The 20,026-nt window shown below is 37.1% G+C and overlaps 1 protein-coding gene across 1 annotated transcript in view; it reads left to right on the top strand.

The window, feature by feature from the left end:
* pskh1 (protein serine kinase H1) overlaps positions 1-20,026 on the top strand; it is a 38,873-nt gene that overhangs the window by 3,483 nt on the left and 15,364 nt on the right. The window contains exon 2 of the mRNA XM_028809616.2: positions 3,946-4,981. Within this exon, the coding sequence (XP_028665449.1) occupies positions 4,025-4,981 (957 nt within the window). The 5' untranslated portion in view covers positions 3,946-4,024. The remainder of the gene's footprint in view (positions 1-3,945; positions 4,982-20,026) is intronic.

The raw sequence follows: 20,026 nt of genomic DNA, 5'->3' as shown, positions 1-20,026 counted from the left end.
ACAATTGTACTTTAGCGCCAGTTAAATTTGGACTTAATATGGTGCTTTTTGTTCTAAATTTTAGGTGAGTAGAAATTGACGTTATGTTGGGCTGAATGGCCTTAACATTCTTGAAAGTTACGATTATGCTTAAAATGTAATACTTTTTGATTTTTTTCTGATTTCTTTTGATACTATTTGTCTGTTCAAAAAAATAAGCGAAAAGAACAAAGTGAAGGTCTGAGAAGTGGTGATCTGCTCCAGTCCGAAACCATTTGAATAAAACAAAAAAAAAGTTGCGAAGAGCACTGGTGAGCCATAGAGTCAATAAAATCTTTCAATAACAGAAAGAATGGCCTTCTTATTCGAAAGTTGGCTGATGCAAATTATTGGCCTTTTAAGGGCTGAGTTTAAGACCCCAGAGTTAGATGGTTATCTGTTACTGTGCAATACATCTCTTTATCATGTGGATGCTGATTACAGAAAATGTAAACAATCAAGGGTTATAGCTACTTAAAAGCAAGTCAATTAAAATTAATGCAAAAGACACATGATTTGTTAGCTGTTAGTAACTAATCAAAAGAGAGGCTGGAATTAAAATGCAGCCACTACTATCCTCTAGATCGCTTTTTGACACCCTGTGTAACTTATGGTGAAACACACACATATACTACCAGCGACCATAGTAGTTTACAGCTTACTATAAAAATTATAGTAAAGCAGACTGGTCCGGACAGTGAGTGTGGGTGCCTGTGCATAACAATTAATGAAGGAGGTATTTATACTGTTTTCCTTTTTGTTCATTAATAAAGTTGTCAGTTGTTCATTAATCCTGTTGGGTAATGGAGAATCTTCTTCACATGCTCATGTGTGGCAAAGATAATGAAACGCTACAGTTGACATCTGCAAGAAAGTTGGATAGTGTGCTTCATAGGATTTGTGTTAGACCAGCGGTTCCCAATCTTTTTTTATGCCCCACACCTCTAGAAAATGTTTGATTTATGTTCGCACACCCCAACAAAATTAATATCACATTTGAAGATGAAGAAGTCAAATTTCAAATTTTTGAACCACATACAGTACTACGTGTGAACAAACTGAACTTGGGGGGGGGGGGAATACGCTTTAACTCCATTCCTGAAATTTAAATATGAATTGTGCAATTTATCTTTATAAATCTTGAAGCTTAGACACCTCATTGATGATCTGGGGATTGGGGTATCCCATGAAGCATCAAGTGCCTGAGGAAATGACACATGATCAGCCAACTGAGGGTTTTGGGGGGTTGGAGACCCCCGTGAACAAATGGGTGCTGGTGTACCACTAAGCAATGAAATGCAGTCAACGAGCTTTGTCCCTCAATAACACCTGCACTGCAGTTCAAAAACACATGTGTTGTGCAGTTAAAATTGCTCTGCTGCTGCCAGGACCGCCAGCAGGAGAGATGGGCTAAGTGTAAGCAGCAGGTGTTGCATCCATTTCAGTTGCACTTCTTCGGCTATTTGACTTTATGAACACTTCATGTGCAGCAAGGAACCTGCAAGAACTGCATTTCCGCGGCTCATTCGCATGTGACAATTGTGTGGGCGGTGCTTGATTCTTTTCATATCGTAGACCAAGAGCAGTAAAGAATAAATGATTTATAATTGATGGCACACTGCAAGACCTTGATTGCACCACAGTAAAGTTGGACAATGCACCTCACACAATGTTGGCAAATTGCAATGTAGCATTCCTCTTTGTCGCACCCCAGGTTGGGAACCCCTGTGTTAGATCATCTGATAGCATTAATATCTGGTAACAGTCTGATTGTTATAAGTAAATGCCTGCATTTCACATTGACAAAATTGTGTGATTTTTAACACTGACATTGCTCTGAAACACAGTGACAGTCATCTTGCAGTCCTCTTCACCAATGCTTGTAGATTAAGTGGTCCACACTGATATAAATTTCCAACTTGGTCATTAGCCAGATTCTTACCTACTTCATTTTGAAACCTTCTTCAGAGAGATCACCATCTCTCCCCATATTCAGATGGGTGATGTTTACCTGATTGGTGCCCAATGTTTTTACTGCCCTTCACAAAATCGCCAGCTGTGCTGCTGATAATGTGAGGATAACTCAGCAAGCCTTACAGTAAATTTCAGGTGTTTTATCAGCAAGTATTTCGCTTCTTTGAAATAAAAATATCACAAAAGGAACAAAATTTCAGTATAGGATTTGTTCACTCAAGTTCTGAATACTTTTATGAGACACTAATTATGATTCAATTTATTATGTTCTAGAGAGTGAGTTGGTACTGGAAAATATATTGGCCATTACAATTTAGCCCCACTGATATACATTTAACACTACTTGGGTGATGATGAAGATACTGTAGCTATGGATTTAGTTTGGAAGAACTTACTACCTGATCTGAGTGGAGTGTAATTGGTAAATTGTTGGATTTCTGTGATTGGCAAGGACTGTCCATAACAAACACCGTGTTTGAACACAAGATTGTTGTATGCATTGTTGATGCCAGAGTACTTCGACCAATTAGTTGATTTGCAGTAGGAGCATTTGAATCGAGTGTGTATGTTCTGAATACATGGGTAAACAAAAGATGTTGAGCCATCATCTGATCACAACTAGTGTTGGTTTAGCTGTTGTTCGACCTCTCTTGGAAACCTAAATGGATAGTGAGTGTGGTGAATGCATCCAAGTTACCTATTACTGTATGTGTAAACAGCTTCCTCAGTTCAACTCCTCATGAGGGGATGCTGCTGCTAGGACCTGGTTTGTGCCACAAATGGTTTGGGAAGCCTTATAATTAAAGGAAAAAGCCTACCATGAAATAGCAAAATACATTTTCGTATTTGAAAGATAGGTATTTCCATGTCAAGAAAGACAAGTAAGGGCTGTGATTAAAGCAACACAGCAAATGTTTGTCTGTATATGGGATTCTATGAGGGCATTGTTTAATGACATTAAGCCATTCAACAATCCAGGACGGATAGGCAGAATGTCACCCAGACTGATCAAGTAGTTGGAGAACCAAAAAATGCAGACCATCCTATTAGGGTCTATGACTGATGGCACAGCACCGTAAGGGTAAGGAACCACTGACCTGGATGGTATATTTTTTTATTTTGATACTTTATTAATCCCTGAGGTGAAATTATTACAGTATTTTGTCAACCTAAATCTGCAAATCAATTGCAGAGTTTGATATTGGCGGTAAAGGTTGCCTGATGAGCAACAACATTTGTTTTTCAAATGTCGATGCAATTGACATGGTTTTGCTGATCATTAAATCGTAGAGCTGAAAGAAGGTATACTTACTTGTTCACATCTGATTAACTGATAATTGAGTGCAGTCTAAGAATAATTTATTTTACACTCTCTTTTGCATTGACTGAGAGTAGCAAAGTGCAACAACGTTTATTTGTTAGAATGTTGAGATGATTCTGCTTTTTCTTATTTTTCTCACATACATAGTAAAACTGTACTTTACACATTAGTTGCTGTAGTAGTGTAACTAACAGACTTCACACCTAACAAAATAAATTCTGGTTGTTCTGTTAGGTGAAATATGTGTTTTGGTACTGTATATGTAAAATTGTAGAAAACAAACATTAGACAAATCTTTTTACATAACAGAATATTTTTGAAGAATTTAGATTCTGTTTATATGCTAGCTTAAGTTATGTTAGCAAAATGCTTTGTAGTACCCTTGTTTCAGTGACAGATATTTCCTTCATTGTTGTTTCTCCCTTTTCCTATACCATATCTATGAGTTAATTTATTTTAAGAGACATTAACATTTTGTATTTAGATTCACAGTTCTTCCAGACTTCTTTTGTGGATCACACTTAGACAATACATTAATACTTAGAAGTAATATACTAAACAGAAAAATATCAGATCACTTTATATACTAAATATTGTCTAAAATTTAATTATCTATTCTCTCTCAATTACAGCTGCTGTGTTTGAACCTGAAACTGATTAAATTGTCCCAGTGAAGATGTCCACTTGGACCTGAAACTTGACTGCTATGTGATGGGCTGTGGGACGAGTAAAGTACTTCCTGAACCACCTAAAGATATCCAGCTGGATTTAGTAAAGAAGGTGGAGCCTTATGCAGGCCAGAAGATTGACAAATACAAGCACTTCATCACAGACAATGGGACGAGCATCAAGGCTGATTGCAAAATGCACTCTCTTTCTCCTCTTCAGACAGCCAGCAACTTTTGCCCAAATGGCCCCAGTGGGCACCCAGATCCTGTGGATCCTAGGAGGAACAAAGTGGCCAAATACAGAGCCAAGTTTGACCCACGTGTCACTGCCAAATATGACATTAAAGCTTTGATTGGCCGGGGAAGCTTTAGTAGAGTGGTGCGAGTTGAACACAAAAGTACAAAGCAGCCTTATGCCATTAAAATGATTGAAACAAAGTATAGGGAAGGTCGAGAGGTGTGTGAATCTGAACTTAATGTCTTGCGTAGGGTGAGACACACCAATATTATTCAGCTCATTGAGGTTTTTGAAACTCAGGAACGAGTATACATGGTGATGGAGTTGGCCACAGGAGGGGAGCTCTTTGATCGCATTATTGCCAAAGGATCTTTTACTGAAAGAGATGCAACACGAGTGTTGCAGATGGTACTAGACGGAGTGAAGTATCTCCACACCTTGGGAATTACACACCGGGACTTGAAGCCAGAGAATCTTCTGTATTACCATCCAGGAGCTGAATCCAAAATAATGATTACAGATTTTGGTTTAGCTAGCACCCGAAAAAAAGGGGATGAGTGCCTTATGAAAACAACATGTGGTACCCCAGAGTACATTGCCCCAGAAATCTTAATTCGAAAGCCTTATACAAATGCTGTTGATATGTGGGCTGTTGGTGTCATCAGTTACATCCTCCTCAGTGGAACTATGCCTTTTGAAGATGATAATAGGACACGACTATATAGGCAAATATTGAAAGGCAAATATAGTTACTCAGGAGAGGTAAGAAGTCATTATTTGTCTCCAGAATTAAAGTTTGCATGCATTCTACAATTTAAATACTCAATGTTAAAATTGTAACATTGGCATGATGATTAACAGGCACCACTTAATTTATTTTCTATTGTTAGGTTATTTACTTGCACCAATCAAAAGCCTGCTGCTTTACCATAGTTGGGCTTCATTTGTTGCTGACACAGAAACTTGCCACAACATTGAACAAAATAAATTCCTATTAAGCAATCAAAATTGTGTGCGCATACTGGTTAATTAAGTTAAACTGGAGCAAAACATGCATTATTTCAAAAGAACACATTTAAGTAGAAATACATGGTAATAGTAACATCTTTGTAGGTTTAATTAAGTGTAAAATGTTAAGTGTCTTTTTTAATGCTTAAAGGATGAGTATTTTTCAAGTAGAAGTTATTTCTTCATAATATATACTGCTCAAAAAAAAAATTAAGGAACACTTTTTTCATCAGAGTATAGCATCAAGTCAGTGAAACTTCTGGGATATTGATCTGGTCAGTTAAGTAGCAGACGTGGTTGTTAATCAGTTTCAGCTGCTTTGGTGTTAATGAAATTAACAGCAGGTGCACTAGAGGGGCAACAATGAGACACCCCCAAAACAGGAATGGTTTAACACGTGGAGGCCACTGACATTTTTCCCTCCTCATCTTTTCTGACTGTTTTTTCACTAGTTTTGCATTTGGCTACGTCAGTGTCACTACAGGTAGCATGAGGTAATTCCTGGATCTTAGAGGTTGCACAGGTAGTCCAACTTCTCGAGGATGGCACATCAATACGTGCCTTTGCTAGAAGGTTTGCTGTGTCTCTCAAGGGCATGGAGGAGATTCCAGGAGACAGGCAGTTATTCTAGGAGAGCTGGACAGGGCCGTAGAAGGTCCTTAACCCACAGTGTTTCACAGATGAAAGCAGGTTCACCCTGAGCACATGTGACAGATGTGAAAGGGTGTGGAGAAGTTATGGAGAACATTATCCTGCCTGTAACATCGTTCACCATGACCGGTTTGGTGGTAGGTCAATGATGGTCTGGGGTGGCATATCTATTTAGGGACGCACAGACCTCTACAGCCTAGACAATGGCACCTTGACTGCCATTAGGTATCGGGATGAAATTGTTGGATGTATTGTCAGACCCTATGCTGGTGCAGTGGTTCCTGGGTTTCTCCTGGTGCACGACAATGCCTGGCCTCATGTGGCGAGAGAATGCAGGCAGTTCCTGGAGGATGAAGAAATTGATACCATTGACTGACCCCCACGCTCGCCTGACCTAAATCCAGTAGAACACCTCTGGGACATTATGTTTCGGTCCATCTGGCGTTGCTAGGTTCAACCTCAGACTGTCCAGGAACTCAGTCACGCCCTGGTCCAGATCTGTGAGGAGATCCCCCCCTAGGACACCATCCGTGGTCTCATTAGGAGTGTCCCTGGTGTTGTCAGGCATGCATACAAGCATGTGGGGGCCATATAAACTACTGAGTATGATTTGGAGTTGCTGCAATGAAATTTCGGCAAAATGGACTAGCCTGCTGGATCATTTTTTCACTTTGATTTTCGGGGTGTCTTTGAATCCAGCCCTCTGTAGGTTGATAATTTTCATTTCCATCAAGCGATGTGGCATCCATTTGTTCCTGACACATTACCCAGTCCATATCAGTATGGATATCCAGCAAGGTTTTTTCCCATTGAGATCTGATGTGTTTTCAAAGTGTTCCTTTAATTTTTTGAGCAGTGTATATAAATATTTATACATTTATTTTCCATTTAAAAGTGTGTCCCAAGGTGAAGAATTTTTTTAATAAGTTTTGAAAAATATCTAGACTGTTTTTACATTTTAAACTGGATGTGATGGGGTTGGAATTCAGAAGTAAAAACAATTTTGGGCAACTTGCCTGATTATAACCTAGGCTAGGCCCACTATGGCCTCTAGTCACATGCAAAAAATTGACCGTGTGAAAGAAGTAAGTGTAACATACTCTGGCCTAATGCAGAAAGTGAAGAAGTGTCTTCTTATTGTGTTGTTGATTTCATTCTTTCACAGTTATCTTCATTGTTCTTAAATTTAATTGTATTAGTTGAATGTGTTTTTAGTCTGGCTATGTAGGATTTTTTTGGACGTAAATTGGTAATAATTCAAATAACTGAACAAACATTGAAAATTATCTGATGTGAGCTCAGTGTTTTTCTTTACATAATAAAATAATTTTGTTAAAGATACATCATGAAATATTTTACTGAAAGGAGGTAGTATGAAGGATTTTTTTTTAAATAAACATGCTACCAGATACCTATAGACAAAAATTTGTACATGTTACTACATTATTGTATTATAACATTTTCGGTATGGACAGAAAAAGTAGTAGCTTAAAAAATTATTTTTTCAGTGAAAGTGTTAAAAAGAAAATTGTTGAACAAAAGTTGTATATTGCTAAACGAGGTGTATTATAGAAATAGTAGGAACCTGGTTAAATCTGAGGAATGGAATGAGTCTAATATGCAGAAAAAGACTTTATTTATAAAAGCCATACCAGATGTTTGGGGGTTGGGGGCATTACTGTGAACTGGAGAATACCAATATCTTAGCAAAAATGTTTGGGTTAGAGTTATTAGATAGGAATTCAATGTGTTATAAACTTTTAGGGCAGTTAAACATTATATCAAAAATTTGTTTGGATGGGTGATATAAATATAAGGCAACATTGCACAGTAAATACTAGAATCACTTATTCCTTCATTTTCCAAACTTGCATATTGCAATATTATGTCATAGGGAGCCACAGCCTGCCCTCAGACAATCAGGTCTAAGACAGGAATTGAACCTGAATTGTATACTATATTATAGCAGAGTAGTACTGTATACTACAGGTGAAACTGGAGTTAAAGAAGTATAATTTGTAACTCGATTTAATGTTGAAATTGTATTTTGCATATTCTGATTTAAAAAAAAAAAATGGAGGCCCCGGCAATCTAGACAGAATTTTGAATACTGAGGTTATTAAACTTCTAGCAAACCGTTATCATTAGCAATGTATATAAGCAAAACTAAAGCAAATGACATTTGGAATGGTCCGTCTGAATTTGAAAAATTCTTATGGAAATAAACCTGAATAAAGCCCTAGACATGGTGTAGTTAGAAGTCAAAGGGACACATTTCTAATATTTGATAAAATTCATACTACATTTATTCAAAAAATTAGAAAAAATTACTTCGGTAAGAGATCCACTCATATATTAAAACAGCAGCTAAAGACACACAGTGGCCAAATTCAAAAGAATTCTTGAACCTTTCTTTGAGAGAGAGAGTTTAATTTTCTCCAGTTTAAGATAATGATATCAGACATCTCTTTCCTACTGAGTAATGAGAGGTGGATTTGTATACTTTAATTAATTCAAGTGATGTAGTATAGGATACCACGGTAAATTTTCCTTGGGTAATGGTATCCCATCTGGGGTCACTTTCAAATATTGCTGTTAAGGGATTTGGAGTAAATTTAGGCTTGAGACAGTTAGAAAGATGTGCAAAAAACAAGGCAAAATGGTCTGAGTGTAGAATACTCCCAACTAGTGCTGGGCGGTATACCGGTTCATACCGAAAACCGTTTTTTATTTTTTTTATGATATGGATTTTTCTTATACCGCAACACCGGTTTAAATTGCCTAAACGACGTTCGGAACGTGGCGCAGTGGGAAACTGTTCAAGTGGGGACCTTTTTCACTGTTACACCGCTAAACACAGATTTGTTGCACTAGGGCTCTTTTTCACTGCTACACCACCAAATAGTGGGCGGTAGCATAGGTATGCCGCGCGGTGAAAATGGACAGAGAGCATTCCGAAACTGAAGCTGACGATAAAGTTGAACATAATGACACAGAAGAACTTTTGCCGAAAAAAAAGGAATCACGTCCGTTTCCTGGAGATACTTTGGTTTTAAAAGGTCAGATGTGTAAATACTGTTTCTATACTACTGGATAACACTGCAAGCCAAGTTGTACTTGTTTTTGTACTTGCTAGTGTATGTTTTGCTTGTATTGATCCTGCGATGTGCTGGCGACTCGTTCAGAGATGGGCGCAACTCTGAATGGATGGCATAATTAAACATGTATAACGAAGATATTTTTAAAGTTCTGAACACTCCGTCGGCTAAGTTAATAACTAGTTTTAATTTCACAAAGACGTTTATCTGTGCAGTGATTGCTGCAGGCGCCTCCTCTTAGTGCGGAGGAAGTCAGTTGAAGAAGTGTAGTGATTAACGATTGGGTCGGGGAACACTTAACACAAAGTATTTGATGTGCTGCATTAACTTGTGACGGGGTTTGAGAAAATCTAGTAAATTAAACATTGATTTTAGGATGAAGTTTAGTTTACGACATTCTACTTTAATTATAAAATAAACTATGAGAATAAAGTGGAAATGTCGACTTTAATCTTGACATAGTCAACATGTCGAATTTATTCTCGACATATAGTTTGTTTTTTTCTTCCGTGTCCATATTTTTTTTTCTTCACAGTGGCCCTAATGCGCTTCCATAGGGCTATACCACAAACAGCATTATAAATGCAAGTTGTAGTTTTTATTATTTATGTATATAGCTTAGCTTGAAGCAAGATCCATATTAATGCAGTTTGCCTAAATGATGGTACAGTTGGTAAGATGTCATCACCAAGTTGCACTTGTTTTATTTTAATTTGGTGAATACTGTGTAATGCACCTGGGCTTGAAGCCTTGAAGTAATGGTGCAGCTATCAGTAATACTATTATGTATTTTATTGTTATTATTTATTAGTTTAAATATTATGCAGTTTAATGATGGTAAAATTGTTTAAAAAGTCACTTAAACGTGTCAGTGGATAGAGATTGTTAACAACAGAAAGTGTAGTTGGTTTACAAAAAATATTTACTATTTACAGTAATCCCTCCTCCATCGCGGGGGTTGCGTTCCAGAGCCACCCGCGAAATAAGAAAATCCGCAAAGTAGAAACCATATGTTTATATGGTTATTTTTATAGTGTCATGCTTGGGTCACAGATTTGCGCAGAAACACAGGAGGTTGTAGAGAGACAGGAACTTTATTCAAACACTGCAAACAAACATTTGTCTCTTTTTCAAAAGTTTAAACTATGCTCCATGACAAGACAGAGATGACAGTTCAGTCTCACAATTAAAAGAATGCAAACATATATTCCTCTTCAAAGGAGCAAACAAATCAATAGGGCTGTTTGGCTTTTAAGTATGCGAAGCACCGCGGCACAAAGCTGTTGAAGGTGGCAGCTCACACCCCCTCTGTCAGGAGCAGAGAGAGAGAGAGAGAGAGACAGATAAAAAAAATCAATACGTGCCCTTCGAGCTTTTAAGTATGCGAAGCACCGTGCAGCATGTCGCTTCACGAAGCAGCTGCACAGAAGGTAGCCAACGTGAAGATAATCTTTCAGCATTTTTAGACGAGCATCCATATCGTCTAGGTGTGCGAACAGCCCCCCTGCTCACACCCCCTACGTCAGGATCAGAGAAAGTCAGCGCAAGAGAGAGAGAGAGAGAAAGTAAGTTGGGTAGCTTCTCAGCCATCTGCCAATAGCGTCCCTTGTATGAAATCAACTGGGCAAACCAACTGAGGAAGCATGTACCAGAAATTAAAAGACCCATTGTCCGCAGAAATCCGCGAACCAGCAAAAAATCCGCGATATATATTTAAATATGCTTACATATAAAATCCGCGATAGAGTGAAGCCGCGAAAGGCGAAGCGCGATATAGTGAGGGATCACTGTATTCCTTTTCTAAGACGTGTTCAGTGCAATCCAACTTTTGACAAGCACCTCTGGATATTTTACTAAGTCTAAATGCCTCTTTGGATGGTTGAAAATATGTTGTCAAAATCATAGTTTAAGCTTTTGCAAAATTTGTTCAATTAAAGGTTCTATATTTTGACTGCATCTGTCATGCAATGTGATTCCTTCTCTTTAGTGCCACCCCCTTGAAAACTATCACTTTATGGGGCCATGCAAACCTGGATTAATACTTGTGTGCACATTAAAATGTCCTTTTGTACGATGTATAATTCTTATAACAGTCTAATAGGTTATTCTTAGCCAGTCTACTGCAGTAATTGCAGTGGAAAATGTGGTTAACATCCACTCATGCATGGGTTGAAAAAAATACCGTCTAATACCGTGAAACCGTCAGAATTTAGAAAAATACCATGATATAGAATTTTGGTCATACCGCCCACCTCTACTCCCAACTTCCTAAGCCATATGGCCTAGTGAGGCGGGCACCTGGATTTATTTTAGGCATATTTTAAACATGACATCTTTCCATCTGAATTATAGTATGCTTGCAAAGTCGTTACTTTAGTAAAAGGCATGGCATTCATGTACACTACCAATAAGTAATAATGCACAGGTTAGTAAAAGAATTTTGGTAATGAGGAGTGGTAGTTCTTTGATCATGGGCATTTGTGTGTAAAAACCAATGAAAGAGGCATTTGTACTGCGTTCATTAATAAAGTTTTTTCCTGTTCTGGGTCATTTATCTTTTTGGCTCATTGTAAATTTTATTCATATGTCCATGCACAAGAACACTATAGATACAACTTTTTTCAGGCAGTGCACTGTATGGTGGTCATAAGTTAACTGTGTAACATGCATTTTGGGTAGCAGCCTAGCTGTTCTAATAATTACCTGTGTGTGTGTGTGTGTGTGTGTGTGTGTGTGTATGTGTGTGTGTGTGTGTGTGTGTGTGTATATATATATATATATATATATATATATAACTGTAATATATATATGACTGGTGTAACTGAACCATTTTAAAAATGACTTTGCTCTCATCGTATGACTAACATCTTGTAAACATTTGTGAACCACAGGTGATTTGCAAACCACACTTTGATAAACATTAATATACGTTTTCACTCTGGTTTGTTAAAGATTTTTTAGTTAAAAAAATCTGTTAGCTACTTAAACTGACCCATTCATAAACGATCATTAGAACACCACATAAACGTCACATGCAAGACATATTAATTAGGAATTAAACAGAGCGTGGGCACTATGAGGTGGCAAGGCTACCCACTGAGCCACCAAGCACAATGTCAGAAAATGCTTAAAGTTACTTCAAATTCCTGCATCTCATTCAGATTGCAGTGTTGGCATTCTTTTGTTGCTTACTATGTAGTAAGACTGATGGCTATTGTCTACGCTGACAGAGAAGTTCAGCCTGATTAAAACAAATAAATCCTGCTTAGATCCTAATAGTGTTATCTGCATTCCTGCAGACTAAATGGTTAGCCTGACAGATCTGTCAGCCACTTGACAGGTTTGGTTATCAGACCTCCAGGATTGCAAGTGTTGAAATGATGAAATGAGAAATCTCATGACTTTGAAGAATTGGCCCATCTATTCTATACTTGTTAAATGAATGCAGGCTCAACGGACAGAATGTAATACTGTTGTCCTTTTCACTGATCAGTAAAAGGAGGAGGATAAAATCCATTAGAGTTGTATCAAAATTGTTCAGTGGAAGCAATCTCTGTCTTATCAAGAGGGTTGAAAAGAACAAGGGGGGGTTGTTTGGAGTTTTCAAAATGGAAGTGATAAAGAAACCTATCATATCACTCTAGTTTACTGGTAAACTAATTGCTAACTGAATTGTAAACAAATATAGAACTAATGGGAATAGGAAGATAGCAGTTATATCAATATGGTTAAGATGAAATATGAGTGTAATTCTTAACCTTTTTATTTATTTGATGCTTTATTTTTTAGGTATTATGAAAATGAGAATGCTTCACCAACAGGTTCTAAAAAATGTGTGAGAGAAATGCAGCTTAGTTTCTTCTTATACAGCACACTTTCATATTTGAGCCAAATACACCATACACAATAGAAATACATTGAATTAAAATGTGAAATTGTATGCATCCTGAACAAATATATGAGGATGAATGCTCAAACAGCATTCAGTATGTACTGTATATATTATGAAAAGAAGAGGAAGGAAATGGGAAAGATGTGGAAGCAGCCAATGCAGCCAATGAAAACAGTTGCTACTTTTAATAAATATAGTACAGTATAAATAGCTTTCATAGGAGATCTGTCAAGTCATCCATTCCTGAATTGTCTCTTTGGTATGGGGTGAGGATTTCCTTTCCATGTCGCATCATAAGGGGATTCCAGCATGTGTTCTAGAATGAACAGTGTATTATCATTATAGCTTGCATATTTTATTTTTATGTGTGCATATACTAAATTTATTCAATGACATTTTCTTGTCCAGTGATTGAAAAATAAATTGTTCTTTAACAATAGTATCAAAATTCAAAGATTATTATATCAGTGCTACTTTGACCAGTAATCACAGACATTGCTCTGGGTACTTTCTTCCGTGACACCTCATTTAAATCAACATTTTACAACTGCTTTTTAACAAGATTTTGTATTTGTGAATTCAGGAAACATTAGTTGATTAATAAGACTTGATAAGTCCAGTATTTTGAAATACTTACTACAAGAGTCTTTGGTGTTTTGTTGTTGAAGGTATCTTACATGAGCGATTGGGGCAGGTATTGCACAAAAGGAGCATAGCATGTAAACCAAAGTCACACTTGGTAACTTGTCACCTCTTAGCCTACTCAGTACCAGGCTAAATATGAAGACTATAGTAGTATTAGAGTAGGCTTGAGAGGTTATTTAATCACATATTTGTCCCATGTAAGTTCATAGTAGACACAAGTTTTAATATGCCTGGGTCTTGCCTTCATAATTGTGCATGTAGCTTGAATTTGAAGCCCTTCTCTTTTTTTTTTAGTTTAGTTACTGACATTTGGCACAATGTTTGAATAATGCGACTAAGGTCACTTACCATAGGTCTGGGTACGTATTGAAGTGATTGGCTGAAAAATGCGATAGCTAGTCCTTTTTGATATCCGCGCCAGAAGTGAAGCAGCTGGCTGACACGGAATCTGGAAGAGAGTGTGCATATAATCTATTGAAGCCCAAAGGCCTGAAATAATTCATAAGAGATAACTTTCTTCTTCTTAGGTAAGCAGAAAGAAGTTCTGTATTTTAATATTGCATTCTTTATTATCATGGCTCCAGGGAACTGTGGCATGTTGCATGTTGGTTAGATGATGTTACTGTTACTGCTACCACTTCTTATGTTTGTTGATTTCACCATAATTTGTTCTTGAACAAAATTCTTGCAGTAGAAGACTGCATTTCATTCCCCCTGAATAGATTCAAATATTGAATGTTGTATGTGCTTTCACAACTTTGTAACGTATTAGATGGAGACTCCTTGTTATCTGCATAGACACAACAAGCACCACAAATGCAGATTTGCTAATTAATTTAGATAGAGATACAGTAGATAGATAGATAGGTACTTTATTAATCCCAAGGGGAAATTCATATACTTCAGCAGCAGCATACTGATAAAGAAACAATATTAAAGAGTGATAAATAATGCAGGTAAAACAGACGATAACTTTGTATAATGTTAATGTTTACCTCCCCGGGTGGAATTGAAGAGTCGCATAGTGTGGGGGAGGAACGATCTCCTCAGTCTGTCAGTGGAGCAGGACAATGACAGCAGTCTGTCGCTGAAGCTGCTCCTCTGTCTGGAGATGATACTGTTCAGTGGATGCAGTGGATTCTCCATGATTGACAGGAGCCTGCTCAGTGCCTGTCGCTCTGCCACAGATGTCAAACTGTCCAGCTCCATGCCTACAATAGAGCCTGCCTTCCTCACCAGTTTGTCCAGGCGTGAGGCATCCTTCTTGTTATACTGCCTCCCCAGCACACCACTGCGTAGAAGAGGGCACTTGCCACAACCGTCTGATAGAACATCTGCAGCATGTTATTGCAGATGTTGAAGGATGCCAGCCTTCTAAAGAAATATAGTTGGCTCTGTCCTCTCTTGCACAGAGCATCAGTATTGGCAGTCCAGTCCAATTTATCATCCAGCTGCACTCCCAGGTATTTATAGGTCTGTACCCTCTGCACACAGTCACCTCTGATGATCACGGGGTCCAGGAGGGGGCTGGGTCTCCTAAAATCCACCACCAGTTCCTTGGTTTTGCTGGTGTTCAGGTGTAGGTGGTTTGAGTCGCACCATTTAACAAAGTCCTTGATTAGGTTCCTATACTCCTCCTCCTGCCCACTCCTGATGCAGCCCACGATAGAAGTGTCGTCAGCGAACTTTTGCACATGGCAGAAGTCCGAGTTATATTGGAAGTCCGATGTATATAGGCTGAACAGGACCGGAGAAAGTACAGTCCCCTGCGGCGCTCCTGTGTTGCTGACCACAATGTCAGACCTGCAGTTCCCGAGACGCAAATACTGAGGTCTATCTGTAAGATGGTCCACGATCCATGCCACCAGGTATGAATCTACTCCCATCTCTGTCAGCTTGTCCCTAAGGAGCAGAGGTTGGATGGTGTTGAAGGCGCGAGAGAAGTCCAGAAACATAATTCTTACAGCACCACTGCCTCTGTCCAATTGGGAGAGGGATCGGTGTATCATGTAGATGATGGCATCCTCCGCTCCCACCTTCTCCTGGTATGCGAACTGCAGAGGGTCGAGGGCGTGGTGGACCTGTGGCCTCAGGTAGTGAAGCAGCAGCCGCTCTATGGTCTTCATCACATTTTTTTATGTTTCATTTCATTTCACATTTATGCATTAGATATGGAATTATTTTACAGGCCTACCTTGTGATTCCTATTTAGAACTATATCTGAGCTATCTGAGTGTCTGGACATCTTGTAACTAAATCTTTTAAAAATTAAAATTGTTAGTGTTCACAGCTGATTGACTGGTGACCTCATCACATTCTCAAATTGGATTCTCTATAATCGAATTACATTAGTAATAACTCCTGTCCTGTGTTTTGTGTTTGATAAATGGGGAGATTTTATAGGCTTTAGGTGGAATTCCACCGAGGGTTTTATAAACAATGATTTGATCATCATGGATTACTCTCATTTATCTTACTATGTGAACATACCAATGGTAATTGAAAAGTAAATACTGCTTTAGCCATGTTAGCAAAATCAAAATCCAGATATTATTATGAATAAATTAATATTTTTTTTTATGCAGAACTTGTTCATTTTACAGTATCGCATTTACAGAATAATTTGATATTGCTTTTTAAACAATATGCGTTTATCAACAAGTCACTTTTGTACAGTTAGTGTGAGCAGGAAATATTATCGGTTTATAACACCTACTGAAAAGTAACAGCTAGTGGTAAAGTCAAGTTCATAAAAATATCATATGACACTAACAACTGATGCCACAAATTTCTCTCCCTTCTGTTTTACATTTGTACCCACTTTTTGGCAACTCATGTGAATTCAAACTCCTCAGCTAAAGATCCATCATTATTTTAGAATTCCTATTAAAACAGTGCTGTACTGATTTTAGGGTACCAAACATAAGCGATCAAATACTTCCTATTGAGCATATCCATTATTATTATGTAATGAGGAGGACTATGCCAGTACAGTACTGACTTTTTACATCAAAAGCAGCTAGCCTTTGTTATTCCTGCTTCTAAATATATGGAAGATATTTTTTTCTCTTAAGTTACTGCTGTATGTAATCTGATCTGACTACAGATGTGACCTGTAGCTGACAGACTTTGGGAAATGTTTACTTGGACTTGACCTGAAATTGAGAAACTGTAACCTATAGCACTTCTCCTGATATTATTTTTTATGTTATCAAGTATGATCAATCATAATAACCACTTTTTTAAGGGAGTTGTTGTTTACAATGAGGGGTGGTAGCAGATGCAATTTTAAAAGAGCTTTACCTGTAGCTTTCATTTCAAGACGGTGCTTAAAAGTTTAATTTTGAGTAAAATGAGGTTTTGAACCTCCAGAGTTATAACTAATTGAACAATCATTTAATTAAAGTTTGCACTATTATTTATTTTGGTGGACAAAATCATTTAGTTTTTTGGGGTCCTAAAGCATATATAGTAAAGGCTTTTCCCTGTGGTATTGAACATCTTAAACAATATGAATTCTTTAAATATCAGAATTGTCATTATATTTTCTCTCTTAATAAAATTCTGTACCATTTTAAAGATCAAAGAGTTTAGTAATTTGCTTATGGTTCTCTTTCACATCATAAACCAAAGTATAACATATTACAAATATCTGGCAATTCTATGGTTGGTTTCAGTTGTTGGTGCTTTGTTTTTTAAATCATACTCTTTACAATGATCTGCACTCTACCCTATATCTGAAAACAGCAGAAGCAGCAGACAAAAATCATGCTGGTTATCTTTGACAAAATGAAATGAAACAAATGTAGGAAAGTAGTCTAATGTCAGTGATTAATATATAGAGTAATGCAAGTGGCCAATGGCTATGTTAAAAAGAAGGTAATGTCATGAGATTGATTTTTCTTCCTACTTTTAAAAATTTTCTACATATATCATATATAAATACGGTATATATCATATATATATATATACATAAAAATATATATACAAAAATATATATTATTTTTTTTTTGCATCTTCATGATCTTCATCTTGAAAAAAACTGAATGAATAAAATTGCACGCCAGATCCATACAATATTTTAATGACAGTCCTCTTTATTATGGTCACAAGAAAAAGATTAATACAGAGTAGATTGAAAGTGACAGAAATTTAATATATGGCTTTACATGACTGATCTGTATCTCAAAAATGACATTAATTTTAGCTAGAACTCAAACCAATGCAAAGTTCTCAGTTTGTGTGAGAAACTTGATGCATAGAGAGATTTGTTTTGAAAATTATAGTAGAAAGGAACATTTTTCAGATGTTTAACTATTCTGACACATTTCTTTTAGATAAACAGATTACCTTTGATATTAATGGATTTACAGAAACATTTGTATTCTGTAATATATTAAAATATTTTAATTTGGACAATTATATGAATAGTTGAGGAGTTCTAACAGACTTCTTTACAAAATGTTAAATGTCAATCCCGAGAAAAGAGTGAAATAATGAAAGGCAGATATTTTTTGTGTTTTTAAATAAAAAAGCCTATATGTGTAGAGCGTTAGTGAATACAGATTTAGACTGTTTCACTTGTAGAAGTCTGCAAAGACTAGAGAAGGAAAATTTGTGCCTCTGTTATTGTTGTTCTCATTCATCAGAAGTAAATTGCAAGCAAATCTGCTCTCTATAGAGATGCCATAGCTTTAGGTACCTGCCAACTCCCTCAAATGATCAATGAGGGCAGTGTTTTGCGAAATGTGGATCATATAGCATTGAGATAGACAGAAATTGGCAATTATTGTCTGATTGTCTGATAGCAGGTTAGTGATAATGGACATGGGAGTTTTTTATTTACTGTACTAAACATATTGACAAAAATATGTGGAGATTAAAATGTGCACAAAAAATTCTAAAGTACTATTTGTTAAAGAAACACCAAATGTTACATACTACCAAATGCTTCTTTACATTCTTTAGGCAGCACTTATAAGAAATGCCTACATCACTGTGCTCATGGGACCATGTCTCATAAATCTTCATCCACAGATTGTTGCGAATCATGTTAGCCACAGAAAGTTTGCTCAGTTTAGGGAAGGAGGCTTCTTAATTGGTTGAGATGTTCTGAAAAGGTTGCAAAGCCTAGTACTGTTCTTACCACTTGTATGGTGTTTAGAATATGACTTTGAATTGCAGCTTTGAATTTCTCTTAAACTGTCAGAGAGAAATGACCCAAGGGACTCGTGGATTTATAATGTAGCACTTATTCCAGCAGTGTTGCTTGCTGAATGATTTTGGGGGTGTATTTTAATGAGAATCATTTGCATGAAAGAAGATCAATGATCTGCACTTGATTGCTTAAGCGTTATAAATTATTTGTCCTGTGCAGTTCTTCCAACTAATTATATTTGCTGGAGACTATCAATTAATCAATATATGCTATACTTCTTAAAAGCCGCAAACCTTTTAAAAATATTTTTTAATAACTAACTTCTATGATTCAATATTAAGTAAATTTATAGCTATTTAAGTCTAGAGGTCAACTACAGTGTATAGCTGGACATTTACTTTTTTGTCTGTCGGTTTTGGAAGCAGATGAAAATTTCTGGGAGAGTGTTTGGGACAATTCATTTTAATTTTTGCATTTTTAACTTTTGTAAAAATGTTAAATACTGCACCTAGTGTTTAACATAAGTTATTGTATGTGAAAAGCTGTGCTTTAGGACATTAAAAAATGATATTTACTTTTTTTTTTTAAGCAGTTTTTATTTAGTACATCACCTTCCATAATAAACACCATATGTGCATTCAGGGGCGGCGCAGTGGGTAGCGCTGCTGCCTCGCAGTTAGGTGACCCGGGTTCGCTTCCCAGGTCCTCCCTGCGTGGAGTTTGCATGTTCTCCCCGTGTCTGCGTGGGTTTCCTCCAGGTACTCTGGTTTCCTCCCACAGTCCAAAGACATGCAGGTTAGGTGCATTGGTGATTCTAAATTGTCCCTAGTGTGTGCTTGGTGTGTGTGTGTGCCTGCGTGCGTGCGCCCTGCGGTGGGCTAGTGCCCTGCCCAGGGTTTGTTTCCTGTCTTGCGCTCTGTGTTGGCTAGGATTGGCTCCAGCAGACTCCAGTGACCCTGTAGTTAGGATATGGATGGATGTGCATTCAGTTATATACGTTTGATGGATTTGAGGTGAAGGAATTAGTATGACAAATTCAAATGTAAGGGAGAATTTTAGTGGAGAGTGTAATGGTTATATGATGGTTCCAACAGAACTCTATGGCACTTTATGGCTTGGATATCAATATGAGTACATTAAAAAAAAAAAACATTACTTCTTCAGGTTGACAAATTAATGTCGAATCACAGACCCTAATGATCAAAAACTGTATAGATGTTATGAGATGCAAAATTTAAAAAAAAATGCCTAAATAAGTTTTTTTTTTTCCTCCTTGCAACAGCGCTACTATACAGTGAATTCAGAAAGTATCCAGACACTTCACTTTCAGCGCACTTTGTGTTGTAGATTTTGTT

The sequence above is a fragment of the Erpetoichthys calabaricus genome, chromosome 9 (assembly GCF_900747795.2).
Source record: "Erpetoichthys calabaricus chromosome 9, fErpCal1.3, whole genome shotgun sequence".
Lineage (NCBI taxonomy): Eukaryota > Metazoa > Chordata > Cladistia > Polypteriformes > Polypteridae > Erpetoichthys > Erpetoichthys calabaricus.
The sequence above is the reverse complement of the archived record's forward strand: the minus strand, read 5'-3'. Positions and strand labels throughout refer to the sequence as shown.